Genomic DNA, 18,338 nt, shown 5'->3' on the forward strand with positions numbered 1-18,338 from the left:
TTTTAAAGTGAAGCCTACCAGGTGACAGTGCACCTCGCACACACAGCTCCCAGTCACTGCTAAATACAGACAACCAGGAAAAAATATATATAGGTACACTGGATTTCATCAAAATTAAAAACTTTTATGCTATCAAGAATGTGGGAAAAAAATGCAGATTAGGAGAAAATATTTGCAAATCATATATCTGATAAAGGACTTCTATCTAAAATATATAAAGAACTGCTACCTCAATGATAAAAATATACATAGCCCAATTTATTTTTTTTAAAGAGAAAGAGAGAGAGAGAGAGAGAGAGTGAGAGTGAGAGTGAGAGAGAGAGAATTTTAAATTTATTTTTTAGTTTTCGGCGGACACAACATCTTTGTTTGCATGTGGTGCTGAGGATCGAACCCGGGCTGTGAGCATGCCAGGCGAGCGCGCTACCGCTTGAGCCACACCCCCAGCCCCATAGCCCAATTTAAGAATAGGCAAAGGATCTAAATAGACATTTCTCCAAAAAAGATATACAAATGAGCTGGGCATAGTGTCACGCACATGGAGTCCCAGCTGATAAGAAGGCTGAGGTGCGAAAACCACTTGAGCCCAGGGGCTCAAGACCAGCCAAGGCAATGTAGGGGACAGGGGGTGCAGTTCAGTGGTAGAGTACATGATTAACATGCACAAGGCCCTGTGTTCAATCCACAACACCATAAAATGGAGGAAAAAAGATAGATAATTGATCAATAAGCAAAATGGTTAATTAAGGGAAGCAAAGATGCTCATCCTTTGTTATCAGGGTAATGCAAATCAAAGCCACAAGAACTACCATGCCACATCCATTAGGATAGCTACCATCACAGAGAATGAGAATATCAAGTGTTGGTGAGGATGTGCAGAAGCTGGGAGCCTCAGACACTGCAGGTGAGAATGTAAAATAGTGCTGCCGCTTTGGAAAACAGACTGATAGTTCCTTAAAATTTAAATAGGTAGGGCTGGGGATGCAGCTCAGTTGGTAGAGTGTCTGCCTCACATGCACAAGACCCTGGGTTCAATCCTCAGCACCACAAAAAAAAAAAAAAAAAAAAAGAAAAAAGGTAAATAGATAGGATCTGGAGTGAAGTTCATTGGTAGAGAACTTGACTAGTACGTACAAAGCCCTGAGTTCCATCACCAGCATTGCAAAGAACAGAGTGTGCACATCTATAATCCTAGCTACTACACAAAGGCTGAGGCAGGAGGATTTCAAGTTCAAGACCAGCCTTAAAAAGTTGTTTATGATCTAGATTCTTTACCAGTCAAATATCAAGCGATCAAGTATAAGGATACAGGAAAATGACATTTCAAACAGGCAAAGTCATTGATCTGCCATGCATCTTCTCTTTTTTCTTTTTTGGTACCAGGATAGAACCCAGGGGTGCGTTACCACTGAGTTACATCCCAACCCTTTTTATTTATTTTCTATTTTGAGACAGGATCTCACTAAGTTGCTACACATCTGTTCTAAGAAGGTACTATAGGATATGCTGCAGCAAAATGAGTTGGGTACACTAATGAAGAGAGAACTATCAGATATAAGAAACTGTAGGTTCATTATAGGAGAGTCTCCAGATGACAATTATAGAGTAATCAGTCTAAACGAGAGTAGGAAAATAGAAGCATTTTGGTGGTAAGAAGATTTCCAGGAGAAATCTGGAGTAGATAATTTAACTATGAAAATACATAAATTTCTTCTCTTTTTTTCTTTGGTGGTAAGAAGATTTCCAGGAGAAAGGAGAAACAAATAAATTAATAGATTTTAGCAGTTGGGAAAAAAACATTTGTTTTCTATTTTTATATGGTGGTTCTAATAAAGCAATTTGTAAAATATTTTTAATTTATTTATTTTTTTTAGAGAAAGAGAGAGAGAATTTTTTAATATTTATTTTGTAGTTTTCGGCCGACACAACATCTTTGTTTGTATGTGGTGCTGAGGATACAACCCGGGCCGCACGCAAGCCAGGCGAGCGCGCTACCGCTTGAGCCACATCCCCAACCCCAATTTGTAAAATCTTTAAAAATAAGCTTATTTTAAAATAAGTAAGGGTAAAAGCCATTTATTTACAAGAAAAAAAATCCAAAAATTGTACAAGAAATGAACATAATTTTTTTTTGGTTCATTGGTGATCAATCTACATTGTCAAAAAAATGAAAAATGTTTTATTTCTTTTACTAAAGTACATTACTTATTCCATATGATTACATTGGGATAATAAGGGTAAACATGATATCATAACTGATAGTTTTTAACATTTTTTTTTTGGTACTCGAGATTGAACCCAGAGGTGCTTAACCACTGAGCCACATCCCCAGGCCTTTTAAAAATATTTTATTAGAGACAGGGGCTCACTGAGTTGTTAAGGGCCTAAGTTGCTGAGGCTGGCTTTGAACTCATAATCCTCTGCCTCATCCTCCCAAGCTGCTGGGATCACAGGTGTGTGCCACCATGCCCTGCTCATAGCTGATATTTTTTACCATAATGAAATATGTAATGTCTTAGTCTCAACATCAAGGTGTAGCAATATAAGCATATTATTTAAAATTCAGGTGATAAAACTCAAATAAACAGTTAACATTTATAGACATTGTCTCTGGGACTTGGACATGGGTGTAGGGTGGAACAGACAAAAATCTAATATTTTCATTATAAAAGCCTCTTGGAGTAGATAATCTAACTATGAAAATACATTAATTTATTTTCTTTTTTTTGGTGGCAATGGGGGGATACCAGGGATTGAACTCAGGGGCACTCAACCACTGAGCCACATCCCCCGTCCTATTTTGTATTTTATTTAGAGATAGGGCCTCACTGAGTTGCTTAACGCCTCGCTTTTTGCTGAGGCTGGCTTTTGAATGCGTCTCCTCCTGCGCCACTGGGATTATAGGTGTGAGCCACTGTGCTCAGCCTACATTGATTTTTTAAAAAAGATCAAGTTCAGTGTGGTGACACATGCTCCTCATCCCAGAGAATAGGGAGGCAGAGATAGGAGAAACACAAATTCATGGTCAGCCTCCCCAACTTAGCAAAGCTCTTATCTCTAAATAAAAAGGACTGGGGGTGTAACTCAGTGGAAAAGCACCCCTGGGTTTGCACCCTAGGAATGCAAAAAATAAACAAACAAACATATAATAATTTTTAAAAAGATCAATGGGCTGCGGAGGCAGCTCAGAGGCAGAGCGTGTGCTTGGCATGCGAAAGACCCCTGGGTTCAATCCCCAGCATTGAAAAAAAAAAAAAGAAAAAGATCAAGTAAAAGAAAAGATGACTTATTTTTCATCACAGCATAGATTAAATGCAGACTTTAATAGAATCAAGACCTTCCAGGATCCAAGTCACCTTCCCAGTTTTGTTATTCCCTCTCACATAGCTTCCCCCAACGCCTTCCCACTTCCTTCCATGTTTGGGGCTCACATGCTCCCAGGCTATACAGGGGACCCATCTCTGCCTCTTGTGATCCTGCTCACCCCTAGGGCCAGGTCCAACTTCCACCCTGTTTGCAGAACCAGCTATTCCTGTGAGCAGAGTGTGAAAACGTGGGCCCCAGGGGCCATTCCAGTGTTTGCCTCTTCTGGAGAGAGCCAGCCTTGTGGGCTTAGTTGTGAATGACAGCTGGCCTTCCCAGCAGGGGCCTGAGAGCCACCTGGAATGGTATATATATATATATATATATATATAAACTTTTGTGTGAATACTTCCTTTTCTAGGACAATAAGGATTTCAGATTATCAAAGCAGAGCAAATAGGGGTGAGAACTGCAGAGCAGAGATATTAAAAGGAACCTGGCACAGTCCCCTGGGCATTAACAGAACTGAAGGGGCAGGAAGGGGAATGTGGGCGGGGCCACCCAGGCGGGGTGTCCAAGCACTTAGGATGTTCAAAGGCTCAGAGTGCGGAGGACTTCCTGCCCGTCCTCAGGGCTGGCGTGGTCAGCACTGCTCGGACTCTCCCTGCATCCCTTCCCTATGTGTACTGGGCCCCTGGAAGGCAAGCTCCCAGAGTGGGTCTGCACCTCCTGGCCCCAGGAAAGTGTCTATGGATGGGCAGTACCTGTCCACAGGTGGAGTGGGGAGAACAACAGAGGGCAAGTCCATGGTGTGGACTGTACTTCTTCTGGGGTGGCCTGGCTGGAGCAGCTCTGCAGATGAGCTCTATTCTAGTCCTACTCTCCCCTTTCCCAGCTCTGTTCAGCCCAACTCGCCCTGGAGACACACATTGGGACTGGCTGCCCATCTCTAGCCCCAAATCAATCTGGGACTTGCCATGCAAAGACCTGACCATGTTGATTCTGCTACCACCCCTGGGGGTCCCCTCTACGTCTTTTTCTAGCACTATGATCTCCCTAAAGCCCCACTTCCTGCCCAGGCCTGGAAAAGGGACTCTTGGGCTGGGGTGCGGCCCAGGGGTGGAGCATTTGCCTAGCATGAGTTAAGGCTCTGGGTTCAGTTCCCAGAACCACAAGGAAATAGAAAGAAGAAAGAAATTTGAATCAAATGTATGAAATATGATATGTCAAGAGCTTTGTCATGTTTTGAACAACTAATAATAATAATAAAAAAGAAAATTTTGAATAAAAGTGTTAAGCATGTGTACACACACACAAAAAAAAAAAAAAAAAAAAAGAGGGAGGGGCTCCTTCCTATCCTCCCGGCTCTCTGGCATCACACACAGGTTCCAGGACTCATTTCCCTCCAGAGGGGGCCCTTCTGCGCCTGCTTCTCCACTTCTCTCTCACGCAGCCCCCACAAGGACACCTGTGCCCACTCTTCCCCTGCTCTCATCATCTCGGATGCTCTGGGGAAGGAAGGAAAGGTTTACCCAAGGGCTTACCCAGAACTTCACGAGAAAAAAGGCATTGGAGGGTCCCCGTTCAAAGAGCTCCTTGAGCCCGCCCTTCTTCTCTGGGAACTTGTCGTAGATCTGGCGGATGTCCACGGCTTCGAGGTAGGGGTCGCTGTAGCTGGGGCTGGACTGGCCGATGTGCACGAACAGATGCTTGTTGTACTGTGGCGGGAAGAGTGGTCTGAGAGGGGTGCCAGGAGAGGCGGGCACATAGGTGAAGTGGACCAGAGCTCGTGCCCGCCCGCCATGTGACCTGGAGCAAATCACTTCACTTCTCCCATAGGGAATACAGAAACAGAATGAGTATCTGTGATTCATGGTGCCTCTGCCAAAAACCAACTCAGAATGTCACAGCGGCATCCTGTCAGCAGCCTCCTCCAGTACTACTCTGGCCCTTGCAGGGGGTGCTGGTCACCCAAGATGTGGGACATTGAAGGGCAATCCAAGGGTGGGCTGCCACTCCTTGCTGGTGCCTCAAAGGATGTGGATCAGACACAGGAGGCTTCCCAGCTTCCTGACAGCCCCTCCGAGGCAGGGAGTGGAGGGAAGGGTGTAGGGCAGGGCTGGAAGGAGGGAGGAAGAACACAGGTCAGGGCGGGGGCAGGAAGCAGGGGAGGGCTTGGGATGGAGGAACTGCAGTCTGCAGGGAAAGAGGGAGGACCAAGGCAGGGGAAAGAGGGAGGACCAAGGCAGCGTGAGGAAGAAAGGGAAACCAAGATCACGCCCAACGTGGCCAAGTGCAGAAGGGCAGCAGGCAGAAGCCAGGAGAGCTGAAGGGCGTGGGGGCAGAGGGCCTACCGTGTCTGGGTCCTGCTGCTGCTCCAGGAAGGCAGAGAACTCCAACATCCAGAGCTTGGAGCTGGCCACACTGCGGCCCTGCCACGGGGGTGCTGGGGGTGCTGAGGGCGATGGGGTGGGTCCTGCAGGAGACTCAAACCCTGCAGAGGGTGGAAGAGGCTCAGGAACCCGTCCACCTGCCCTCCCTGCTACACCCCCTGCAAAGGCTCTGGGCCCCACAAGTGAGGACCGTGCCTGATGGAAAGGGCAGTGCCAGGCACAGGCTCGGACGTCTCGAAGGGCGAGCCTGGTACAGCTCAGTGGGTCAGGCCTCTGCACAGAACTGAACTCAAGGGAGACTGAATTCTGACGGGGCCTCTAGGCCATTGGGCTCTTGGTCTCCTGCAGCTTCTGGCCCAGGAAGGAAGATAACCAGAGGAAAATGATTCTTACAAAATGACATGAGCCCCTGAAAGCAGAAGTTTTCTGCCTGGTTCCAGCACTGAGAAAAGAACCTGGCTCAGAACAGGCACGGGATACAAGGTTGCTAAGGAATGAATGAATGAATGGGACAAAATTGACAAGGTGTGCCCTCAGCACCAAGAGGAGCTCCTAGCCCCCTTGGAAAAACTCTTCAACATTCAAAGGTGCTGTTTGAGAGAAGCAAGTAGGAAGTTCAGGAAGAAAGGGCATTCCAGACAGAACACCAAAGGCAAACGCGTGGGGCTGCAAATCGGCTCACTGAGGTTGAAACTCAACACATGGTAAAAATGGAGGGAGGAGGGAGCGGGCCAGGGGCAGTAAACTGAGGCTGCAGAGATGGCCTCTAGGGTGCCTGGTCAACAGGATAGATTTTACCCGAGAGTCCAGGAAAGCCATTGGAGATCTGAGGCAAGGAGTGAAATACTCAGGTTGGATTTTTTTTTTTTTTTTTTTTTTTTAGTTTCTGGGCAAACACTCCACCACTAAGCTATAAGGGCAGGCAGGTGAGGCAGCTCCCTGGAGCAGAGGCACTGCCTTGGAGCTTTGTGCAGTCAGGTAGCCCTGAGCACAGCTGGGGAGGAGGACAGCAGTACAGGCCCCCCAAGGAGGACAACGGCTTGGCACAGGGGTGAGGAGTACACACTAGGGTCAACGAATAGGGTGTGGGCACAAGACGGGGATATATGGTCAGGGCACATGACAGAGTGGCACCTGAGAGTGACATACAGGCGTCCAGTTACTGGGGGCCTGGGATCAGGGCAGGAGCCTCAGGGATGCACTGCCAACTTACCTGGCAGAGGCAGTGGAGGCTGGACAGTATAGGTTTGTTGAGAGAAGGGTTTCACACTGTGGGAGAGAGGAGAAATCAGCGACCTCAAGCAGGGGCCAATGCCCTCTGGGTGGCAGGCCTGGTGACTGGCCATCAGTGAATCGTGGTGGCTTTGGCCTCCCATTCCCTCCAGTTAACTCCCTTGGCATGCATGTTAGGGCAACCCATCCTGTTCTCTCCTCCCTGGCCCACCAGAGAGCTGATTCTTAGGTTATTTCCTTTTGGATCCAAAGCCCTAGCCCCACCTACACCCTGGACAGACATGAGTTTCAGCAAGTGGTACCCCAGGGGGTCAGCATGAAAACAGAGCCATGTTGATGCCCAGGAGCAGGAGACTCAATCCCTAGGCTCAAGGCTATTCTGAAAGTCTGACCCCAGCCTGCAGCCCCACTCCTTCCAGGGGAGCCAGGCTCAGTCTCATGAGTCATGTGTTCAGACTGGTTCAGGGAGCAACTAGTAGCAGAACGAGGCCATACTCACTCATGGGATGTTCCAGCTTGGCCTGGCAAAGCTCCTTGCCAAAACTGAGGAGGCAAAAGGGGCAGGGTCAATTATATGCACACAGGGGCCCAAGGTATGGGAGAGACAAAACTGGACCAAATGGGAGGAAGGAAAGCCAATGCCCTTGTCTAACAAGTTAATGCCAACAGACTATAGCCGCATCCACAAGTGTGTTTTCAGGTACATGAGTCTCTGGAAAGACTGTCAATAAGATACTCCATGGGGAAAAAAAAAAAAACAACCTAGGTTTGCTAACACTGCACACTGAATTCCCTATAAAGATTCAAAGTGCCCATGAGCACTTTAGGCTCTGAAAAATCCTAGAATCAAAAAATCGAGGCCAGGCACAGTGGCGCATGCCTGTAATCCCAGCAGCTTGAAAGACTGAGGCAGGAGGATCTAGAGAGGCTCTAAACAACTCAGCAAGACCTTGTCTTTAAATAAAATATAAAATAGGCCGGGGGTGTGGCTCAGCAGTTGAGTGCCCCCGAGGCTGGGGTGCAGCTCAGTGGTACAGACTGGGCTTAGCATGCATGAGGCCCTGGGTTCAATCCCTAGCACCAAAAAGGAATTGATTTAATTCCAAGTGTCCCAAACTTACTTGCCCACACAATCATCTTGTGTCACATCTATTTAACATGCTATTGGCCTACTGCTGTCTGGAACACACTCTGAAATACAATGCACAAGAAGCCCATGGACTACTATGGGGCCTGCCCCTTGTCCACAGCCTAGGGCAGTGTGGCTGGTGCATCTAAGACCCATATGATCCCTACAGCCAAGACACAACTTGGGAAGGAGGAGTGTTTCTGGAACATTTTCTAAGTGTGGCCAACTTGACCATGGCTGAAAGGCTGGTCCTTAGGCTGAGAAATTGAAAATCTAAGCAAGGGTTTGTTTCTGGACAGCTCTCCACCTAGAAGGGGGTGGTGCTGGGATCCTGAGCAGGAGGAGTGGGGACAAGTCGTGGCCAGCTACGAGGGACACACGGATGCTCTGCTAAAGCCTCAGACTTCAGCTTCCTCATCTGTAAATTGGGCTGTCCCTCAAATGGTCACACCTTTCTCCTTGTTCAAGGTCTGCCATGTCACTGCTAAGGATCGCAAGAAGGTAGCTTTACCCACTGAGCCATGACTCAGGGTGGTCCTGTGCCCTGGCTTCCTCCTTCCTCCCTGGAGCTCCTGGGCGGATAGGACTCAAGTGAGAGTGGCTGCTGGACTGGCTGCTGCTCATATTTGTGCACAGAGAGGGGAGAGGGGAGAGAGGAGGACAGGGCTGGTCTGGCCTCTGGTTCTAGGCTGCCCCACTTACCCCTGAGACTGCTGGGTAGCCTGGGCCCCGGGCGAGGGCCATTTTATTGTGGAAAGCTGTGGCCGAGATGATCTGGGCGGACGACATGGCAGCCATGCTCTGCAGGGCCTTGTCCTTAGCTGCCTGATCCTGGGGGAGACATTGAAGGCAGTGCCTCAGTGAGGGGCGCACCTGTCAGGCCCAGGCATGGTGGGTTCTGGCCTCGGGGTGACAGCACCTGTCCCACTGCCAGTGGCCAGAGCCTGGGAACCATATCTTAAGTCTGCAATGCCACTAACACATTTTATGACCGTGCATGCCACCGGGTTCTCTATGGATTCCCTCATCTGTCATAGCCTCCGCACACCACTTGTCCTGCTAATTCCATCACAGCTCAGAGACTGTGGAAACCGTGCCAGAGTGTAGCTTTTTTCTTTCTTTCCTTGTTTCTCTCTTCCTTTTGGCAGTGCTGGGATCAAACCCAGGGCCTCGCACATGCTAGGCAAGTGCTCTACCACTGAGGTATATCCCCAGCCCTGCATTTCCATCTTAACAACCATGAGAACACCTTAAAAACAGGGGTCTTGGGCTGGGGGTGTAGCTCGTGGTAGAGGCCTTGTCTAGTACACGCAAGGTCCTTGGTTCCATCCACCGCACTGCAAAAGGAAAAAAAAAGAAACCAAGGGTATATAGGTCTCTTCTGCCTCGTCCACCACTGTACTCTGAACCTCAGCACCTGGATGGTGGTGGATGATGCCTAAGTAGCTGTTGGATTCCATGCTCTGCAGGGCCTTGTCCTTAGCTGCCTGAAGAGGGATCATCTTTGTCCACATGGACTGTGTGGAAGAGAGGACAATCTCTTAGGCCCTACTTGTCTCATCCTGCCCTTTAACTTTTCATATGTCAAAATGTAAATAAATATCCTTGCCTGTCTTTGTGGACTCGGAGGGTCCAAAGAATGCGTTCAGCCTGCTCAGACCTGAATAAATAGGCACTTAGAAAAGCCTTTAATATCACACTAATAACAATAATCACCAAGTTGGGAGTGTAGCTCAGGGAGTAGAGGGTCCCTCTAACATATGAAAAACCCTGGGTTCAATCCCCAGCAGTGCAAAGACAAATAAGTACATGATAAATAAATAATTTGGGGTATAGGAGCACCTGCAATCCCAGGTACTCGGGAAGCTGAGGCAGGAGAATCACAAGTTGGAGACCAGCCTGGACAACTTAGCAAGACCCTGTTTCAAAATAAAATTTTAAAGGGCTGGGATGTAGCTCAGTGTCAGAGCACTTGCCTAGCATGCATGAGGCACTGGGTTCAACCCTCAGTGGAAGGAAAGAAGAAGAAAGGAAGGGAGGGAGGAAGAGAGAGAGGGAGGGGCAATAACAATGTTACGTAAGCTCAGGTAATCTTCCCTCACTCTCCAGTCTGTAAAATTGATGAGACTTGGGCTGGGGTTGTAGCCCAGAGGTAGAGCACTTGCCTTGCAAGCATGAGGCACTGGGTTCGAGCCTCAGCACCACATAAAAATAAATGAATAAAAATAAAGATATTAAAAAAAATGGTAAGACTTTCTCTCCTTCTTTTGTGCTGGGCATGGAACCCAGAACCTTGTGCACGTTGCTAAGTACAGCACATGCTTTGCCACTGAGCTCCACCCCAGCTATGATGAACTTGTGTGTGTGTGTGTGCACATGCACATGCTACTGGGTATTGAACCCATGGACTCATACATGCTAGTCAAGTGTTCTGTCACTGAGCTACATCCTCAGCCCTTGGGAAAAAATTCTTTTAAATTCCAAGATCAGGTCTCACTAAGTTGGCCAGGCCAGCCTTGAACTTATAATCCTCCTGCCTCAGTCTCTTGCAAAGCTTGGATTAGAGGCACATGTAAACATGTCCAGCTTTATTCCTTATAAATTACCCAATCTCAGGTATTTTGTTATAGCCACAGAAAACTATCACAGTCCAGACTGGCACAGAGTGGGCTCTGTCAACCAAGACGACAGTGGCAGACATGTCAGGGCCTAGAAGCACTCAGCAACACAATGGAAGACGTGGGAAACATTCTGAGTGCTGACATCATCTGTCACTCAGGCAAAGCAGTGAAGTAGATGATGTTTGAAAACAGAGGTTTGTCATTGGGCCCCTCCCCAACGTTTAGGGTCAAAACTTGGGCCTGGCTCTCAGAGACTGTCTCAAATAACCCCAGAGGCAGTAATAAGTAGAGGTGTGCCTCCTCCTAAGGAAAAGCCAGCCCAGGCCTCTTCCTCCCGGAGATATGAATGACCTGGCAGGCTACACCCCCCACCAGACACACACACACAGACCTCTGAGAAGAACAACTACATCACGAGGCCAGAGAGCTCGTGGCTCTGTGCCAGCAATCTGCGTCCCTTCCCGGATCCCCACTCTAAACAAATGACTGTGCCTCAGGAAACCATGTCCTCAGGGGGAGAGGCAGGAGTCAGGAAGAAGTAGAAAGGACATTATGGGGAGTGACATCAGTGGCCAGGCAGCAGAGGAGGGTCATTGAATTTTGCAGCTGGAGGGAACCTCAGCTATCACCTTGCCACATGGCCCTGTCATTTTACAGATGAGGAAACTGAATGGCACTCAGGGAGGTTGCGTGACTTTCCCATGTACCTGTGGCCACAGAGGTAGAGATAGAGCTAGGACCAAACCTCACAGCCTGAGGATTTCTACCTGGCCTCGCTGTCCACCCCAGAGCTTAATAACTTGGGCCCCAGGACCCCCCTTAGAAGTAGGACAAAATCTTCATGCCCACCTCTCCAGCAAAACACACATATAAATGAAACTGCGTATTTTAAGCATTTTGTGGTTCCCTTTGGTGGCTGTCTGGCAGTCCACCGAAGGCTATCGTCAGCCCCAAGTTAGAATGTGTGGACAAGGATGTATGCAATTTCCTAAGTGTGGGTGGGACAGTAGCCCCAGGGGACTTAAACCTTCCCTGGGGTGCTCTAAACATAACACTGCAAAGTCTGTCCTCCACGGCCACCTGCTGGGGTCCCAGGGAGTCAGCGGCACACCAGAGAAGGGACATGAGGAGCAAGCAGGGCTCCAGGGCTGGGGGTGTTCCGGGGGGGGATCCACAGCTGCAGCCAGGCCAGCTGTCCCAGGGACAAAGGGACGAGGTGTTGGGTCACAGCTGTGGGGCGTGGGGGACAGCTGGGTTGATGGCACAAGGAATGGAACTGGGCGGGCAGTGGGCTGTGGCTTCCTAGGAGGCAGAAAGATCTGTGGTTCCCACCCACTCAGTCTGGGGCCCAAGTGTCAGGATCATGGGCTCCTGGGGCCAGATGGGACGTTCAAGGTCATCTAGTCCAGTGCTGTTGAGGTTCTTGGTCAGGTACAAGAGGCTGCACAGAAGGAGGGGGTCTCTGGCCTGTTGATATTTTGTTTGGGGAAAATAATAAAAGGGACTTTTGTTGTTGTTGTTGTTTTTTAATTTTATAAACTATTAATCTAATTCAATGGTCCAAATGTTAGAGCTTCCTTTCAAGAGGACAAGCAGGCTAGGTTGTTAACAGCTCCATGACAGGGAGCTCACTCCCACAGAGTATTCACCAAAGGGTCTTTGGCTCCACGATCCAGGAGGCCTGACTTCCCGAGGGAAACCCTGTCAGCAGCTGGCCTTCCACAGAGCAGCCACCTGTCACAGAGGCCCTGCAAGGCGGGCTGATTCAGGGAGGGGAAGAAACGCCTAGTCCCAGAAAGCAGGGAGCAGGAAGGAATTCCGCCAGCCCCTCCCCTCCCATAATAACACCAAACTCTGCCACCCCCCCGCCCCCCCCCCCCCCCCCCCGCCCAGCAGGCTGACTGATGGCCCCGAGAGGCCTGTGGGGGTCCCAAGAGGGCCAGTGGCTTGGGGAGCTCTTCCAGGAAGGGGATCTAAAGGTTGATCCAACCGTGCTGAGCTAGGGGAGCTTCCTCTGAGCTAGGGGTTGGGCACAGCAGGAGGCGGCCTGTAGCTTCCTGGGACTACAGAGACCAGCAACCACACAGGGCTCCAATGTCCAGCAGAGTGTGGTCACAGGACCCCAAAGCAAAGAAGCACACGAGCTCTGCACATAGGCAGCCAGCCCCTGAACACACAGGGGAGACTTTCCTGCTGGAGAAAGAGCCCCAGTTTCTGAGAAGCTGACCCCACCTGAAACCAAAGCACCCCCCCTCCTCCCGCGGCTCCTGTCTGCCTTACCTTGAGCTTGGCCTGGATCTCGCGGGCTTTGCGACGAGCCAGCACCTGGATGTGACTGGAGACCTGTGGCAGGAAGAGAAGGTTCCTGTCCCTACCTCTCATACAGCCTGTGCTCCCAGACCCTGGGCCCTCAGCCACATCTGTGCATGGACTGACTGAATGACAGGATCTAGGGGTGGGGGTGGTGCTCAGTCCTGTGAATCCCCAGTTTGCCAACACTTTTAAAGTGTAGCGCCAGTGTTTTGACATCTTTTCTAATGTCCCAAAGAGGAGGCTGCTGTTTCTTCCCAGGGGATGACAGGAAGACACCCCCCACACACACCCCCACCCCCCACCCCAGCACCCCACCCCCCAAGCTGGACCATGTGTGTCACACCCGCCCCCCACTGCCCTGCCCCTGGGGTCCGTGACGCCTCCAGGGCCCACCTGCTTCCTGGTGCGGGTCTTCCCTGTCCGGAGCTTGATGTAACGGGCAATCAGCTCATTGCGACCTGCAGCAAGTGACAACAATCTCTTGGTGGGGAGGAGAGGACAGAAGGCAGAGAGGCAAGAAAGCAGGGGGACAAGAGGGGCCCTTCCCCGGAGGAGCCCTTTCCTTCCTTTCCACCTTGGGTGGGACTTGGGGTGAGAGACCACAGGGATCTCCCAGCAGCAAGAAGACACAAGGCCTCACTGGGTGGACTGGTGACCTGAGAACAAAGAGCTCACAGCCCAAGGAGCCTCACAGAGCCTCCCAACCCCCAGCCTTGTTCCCCACCCCATCCTGGTCACCTCTTCATCTGGGTCCCCACAAGAGGCTCAAGCCACCTCTGCCCCCACCTCCATCTGGAGCTCCAGAGTAGTGCCTGACCCTTGGCCCTTTCCATATGAGATTCCCACAGTTCCTACTGCCTCTGAAAATGAGCAGAACCTTCCAAGATGTCCTGTCTGTGACTAAGGAAGGTCCTGGGAGGCACACTCCTGAGACTGAGTGTCCCCAGACAGCAGGCCTGGGTCCTTCACTCAAAACCAGAAATCCCAGCTCAGTGGTGGAGCACTCCCCAGGTTCGTACAAAGCCCTGGGTTCCATCCCCAGCACAACAGGAGCAGGGTGAGGGCTGGGGGTGCGCCTCAGGGGTAGAGGGCTTGCCTAGCATGCTCAAGGCCCAAAACAAGGAAACAAACAAATCCAGCCAACCCCACCTCCAGCCCTGGTTCTGACTTAGGCCAGTCAACAGGCAGCATGGAACACGCCCAAGGCCTGGTGGCCTGGAGGTGACGCTGTATCTGCAGAACCCTGGCCAACTACAGAAGCCCTCCAAGTCTTCTATTACCCTAAATGAGCTCATGAAGATGTTCCCCCAATGAGTTCCCCACCTAGTTATGGGGGGCATGTGCTCACACATGGTTTGAGTGCTTGCTAGAGACAGAGGTGTGTTCAGAGGATGAGGATCTGTTCAGGCTGCTGGGTGGTGGGGCCTCTCTGCTTTGGACCATGACCACTGGGTAGGATTAGACCACACAGAAGAAGATGGTGAGGGAGAAGGAGGGCGAGAGGTCTGGGGTTGGGGGATCTGTCCATTGCCTCCTAGCTCCAGCTCTGGGGCCAGAGGGCATAGCTCCAGCCTGCCCTGTGCTGCTGAGGCTGGAGTGGCCCACGAGGAAGCTGCTGATAAAGGGGGACATGAGCCGAGCGGGCTGTCTGCCACCTGGGTTGTAACCAGCGAGCCTGGCCAAGACCAAACTGGCCCCCCAGCTGACCTTTCCCCACTGCCAAGCCTGAATTAAGAGGCCACCCTCAAGAGGTCCTGTCTGCCAGAAAGACTTGCTGGCTAGGAGAACTGGCTTGTCTGTGTCCAAAGGAGAGAGGAGAGGCTCAGGCTCAGACTCAAGGAGACACTGCCCATGAGCTGCTCTGCACCTAAAACCATGAGTCCAGCAAGAGGTCTCTTCTCAAAGCTTTTCAGGGAAAGGTTCCACAGGAACCTCTGTTAGTCCAATGAATGTCCCACAGTTCTGCTCCATGTCTAACTAGAGGTACTCAGGCTGCAGCTTTGAAATATATGGTCTAATTCATTACCACTGGGTTACTGAAAAAGGACCACCAGCCTGGAAGGTGGGAGCTTGGCTGGAGCCCACAACTCCAAGAAGAAACTGAGACCCTGACAGGTCAGCTCCCTCCGAGGACCTTCACCCAGCCTTCTCTTCTTTAAATCTAGTTTCTTTAAGGCTTCTGCACACCCACAGGCTGACTGCAGCACTGTGGGTCGAGGTGCTGAGGAGTGGGAGAGCCTCAGATGGGTGGTGGGAGAGCTGGAGAGATGGGGATGGTAGGGGGTACTTGGGAGAATATCTAGGGGACAGTTCTTGTGCTACTCCTCTGGCCCATACCTTGCACACAGTGAGCAGCTATCAGTTATCTCTGCTAATTAGACTTTCAGTGCCTCAGAGGAAGAGCCCACACCCTCATTCAAGTCTGCATCTCCAACAACTGGCACCTACTGAGTGCCTGAGTGAATAAATGACATGAGTTTGCCATGGCTCTCCCTTCAAACAGAACTGGGCTGCTGTTCATCCCCATAGCTACCATGGTCCAAGCTACCACGCTGTCTGTCTGGCCTGGACAATGAAAATCTCTCTCCACCTGGATTCCACACTCCCAGTCTGTTCTCAACACATTAGCTGCAGTGATTCAATTAAAATTCAAAAGCTGCCAGACTGGTGCATGCCTGTAACCCTGGTGGCCCACGGAGTGAGGCAGGAAGACTATAAGTTTAAAATCAGTCTCAGCAACTCAGTGAGGCCCAAAGGAACTTAGCAAGACCCTGTCTCAAAATAAATATAAGGGTTGGGTTGTAGTTCAGTGGCAGAGTGCTTGCCTCACACATGTGAGACACTGGGTTCGATCCTCACCACCACATAAAATAAAATATTATTGTGTCCATCTACAACTAAAAATTAAATATAAAAAATAAATAAAATATAAAAAGAGTTGGGGATGGGACTCTGTGATTAAGCACCCCTGGGTTTAATCCCTGGTACCCCCCCCAAAAAATGTTTTTTTAACCACACCCCCCCCAAACAGCTCCCTGGCTTCCATCTCCCTCTGATTAAAAGTGGCCAAGACCTACCAGGTGCAGTAGTGTGCACCTGCAGTCCCAGCTACGAGGGAGGCTGCAGCAGAAAGAGTGTGGGCCCCGAAGCTGGAGGCCAGCTGGGCAAGATTAAAAAAAAGAAAAATCAGTAAAAGTGTGAAAGTCCTTGCGATGGCCTGAAAGCCCCTTTAGGATTTGTCCCCGCTCTGTGCAGCTCAGGCATCTCTCTAATGCCATCCGCCCCACCGCCCTGACCTCCTTGCTGTTCTGGGAACTTGTGAGGCCTTTGCACTTCCTGATCCTCCTTCAGGGGAATATTCAGTCAAGGAGACCAATACAGCTCACCATCTTCAAGTCTCTGCTAGGGTCTGACACGGCCTCATGGCTCAAACGCCACCAGATGCCGTGTCTCAGGAGGTCTTCCATGATCATGTCACTGAGTGCCCAATCACCCTCCCACTTCACCCTAGCACTTCCTATTGTCTGCACTTTCCTCTGCAGCGCATTTTGAGGGTGGGGCGATTGAACCCAGGGGCACTCTACCACTGAGCCACCTTCCTAGCTCTTTTTTATTTTGCAACAGGGCCTAAGTTGCTTGGGGTCTTGCTAAGTCATGAGACTGGCCTCAAACTTGTGATCGTCCCGTTTCAGCCTCCCAAACTGCTGGGATTACAGGTGTGCACCACCACAACTGGCTTTGAGTTTTTCTATACATGAACAAATCTAGAATTTTCAGGGCCCAAGGCATTCAAAAATTAGGAGGTTCTCTTTGAAAAAAAGAATGAGAACTACAAATTGATTAAAAACTCTTAGTTGGGGATGCACTGGCCCAGCATATGTGAGGCCCTGGGTTGGGTCCTCAGCACCACAAAAACAAACAAACAAACAAACAAAAACCCACATCTGGGAGCGATGGCTGTGTTCACTATCATGATGGCGGTAATGGCTTCACAGGTACACACATCTGACAAAACTAAAATTCAGTTTAGGGACATGGAAGGGGCTCATACAAGTAGGAACTCCTGCAACATAAGCCTCATGTTCTTCATGGTAAACCCGCCCCCTCCCTACAGCAGGTAGCAACTATACCTACGTGCCATGTAAGTCAACTGAAACCAGGGGCTGGGGATATAGCTCAGTTGGTAGAGAGCTTGCCTGGCATGCACAAGACCCTGGGTTCAATCCCTAGCAACACACACACACACACACACACACACACACACAAAGGTGGAAAAAAGAAATACAATTAATTAAGGGGAAAAGAAAGAAAGAAAGAAAGAAAGAAAGAAAGAAAGAAAGAAAGAAAGAAAGAAAGAGAAAACTGAAACCAGAAAGTCCCATCCCGACCACCCACCAATGCATCTCTGACTGCCCAGCTGACTCTTGGCAAGGACACTTGCTTATGGCCCTACCTGGCGCAAAGAGGATGCTCAGTTAATGCCGTGCCTTTCACAGACCAGGCAGGCCTGACCCGTAAGGCAAGGAGGCTGTTCCTCGGCACACAGAAGCAGACCTGGGAGGCCCTACCTGCCACTGGCCAAGACCCTCATTCCAGGCAACATGGGACACTCAGCCTTGTGGGCCAGGAGCCTATCCCTGCCCTGCGGTTCTGGGGGACTCTCCTGCCAGAAAGGCCATCTTAGCCCTAGGCAAGAGGCCAGCTGTGGGTTTGAGCCAAACCCAAGGGGTTTAAACTGTCTCTGAATTTTTTTCTCACTATATTTATGGGGGTACAAAGTGATTATATATGTCTAAAATGTGGAATGACTAAATCAATCCAATCATCATTTCAAATCTCATTTTTCATGGTGAAAACATTTGACATTTATTCTTGTGGTACTGGGGATGTAGCTCAATGGCACACTCCTGTGCAAGGCCCTGGATGTGATATGTGATCTTCAGTAAAGGAAAGGAGAGAAGCAAGGGATTTTGAAAAATGTTCTTTTTTTGTGGTACTGAGGATTGAGCCCCAAGGTCTTTCACCACTGAGCTACACCCCCAGCCCATGTAACATTTTATTTTTAGATAAGGTCTTGCTAAATTGCCAAGGCAGGCCTCAAACTTGCAATCCTCCTGCCTCAGCCTCCAAGTCTCTGGGATTACAGGTGTGGGCCACCACACCCAGCTTATAATACACTATTATTAACTAGTCATCCTACTGTGCAATAGACTCAGTAAGGTCTGAGTCTATTGCACAGTAGGATGACTAGTTAATAATAATGTATTATATACCTAATTAAATATATATATTATTATATAACTAATCTAATTATCTTTGTGTTCTTTGACAATATCTCACGTTCTT

At 49.7% G+C, this 18,338-nt stretch overlaps 1 protein-coding gene across 2 annotated transcripts in view; it reads right to left on the bottom strand.

Moving 5' to 3' along the window:
- The window catches only part of Tead4 (TEA domain transcription factor 4), a 73,005-nt gene that overhangs the window by 14,715 nt on the left and 39,952 nt on the right, over window positions 1-18,338 (bottom strand). For both annotated transcript variants that reach the window (XM_026407275.2, XM_077798737.1), the window contains 7 exons: window positions 13,386-13,450; window positions 12,960-13,022; window positions 8,761-8,889; window positions 7,429-7,472; window positions 6,910-6,965; window positions 5,658-5,797; window positions 4,848-5,021 (listed from right to left, as the gene is read on the bottom strand). In XM_026407275.2, the coding sequence (XP_026263060.1) occupies window positions 4,848-5,021; window positions 5,658-5,797; window positions 6,910-6,965; window positions 7,429-7,472; window positions 8,761-8,856 (510 nt within the window). In that variant the 5' untranslated portion in view covers window positions 8,857-8,889; window positions 12,960-13,022; window positions 13,386-13,450. The remainder of the gene's footprint in view (window positions 1-4,847; window positions 5,022-5,657; window positions 5,798-6,909; window positions 6,966-7,428; window positions 7,473-8,760; window positions 8,890-12,959; window positions 13,023-13,385; window positions 13,451-18,338) is intronic.

This window comes from Urocitellus parryii, chromosome 5 (assembly GCF_045843805.1).
Source record: "Urocitellus parryii isolate mUroPar1 chromosome 5, mUroPar1.hap1, whole genome shotgun sequence".
NCBI lineage: Eukaryota > Metazoa > Chordata > Mammalia > Rodentia > Sciuridae > Urocitellus > Urocitellus parryii.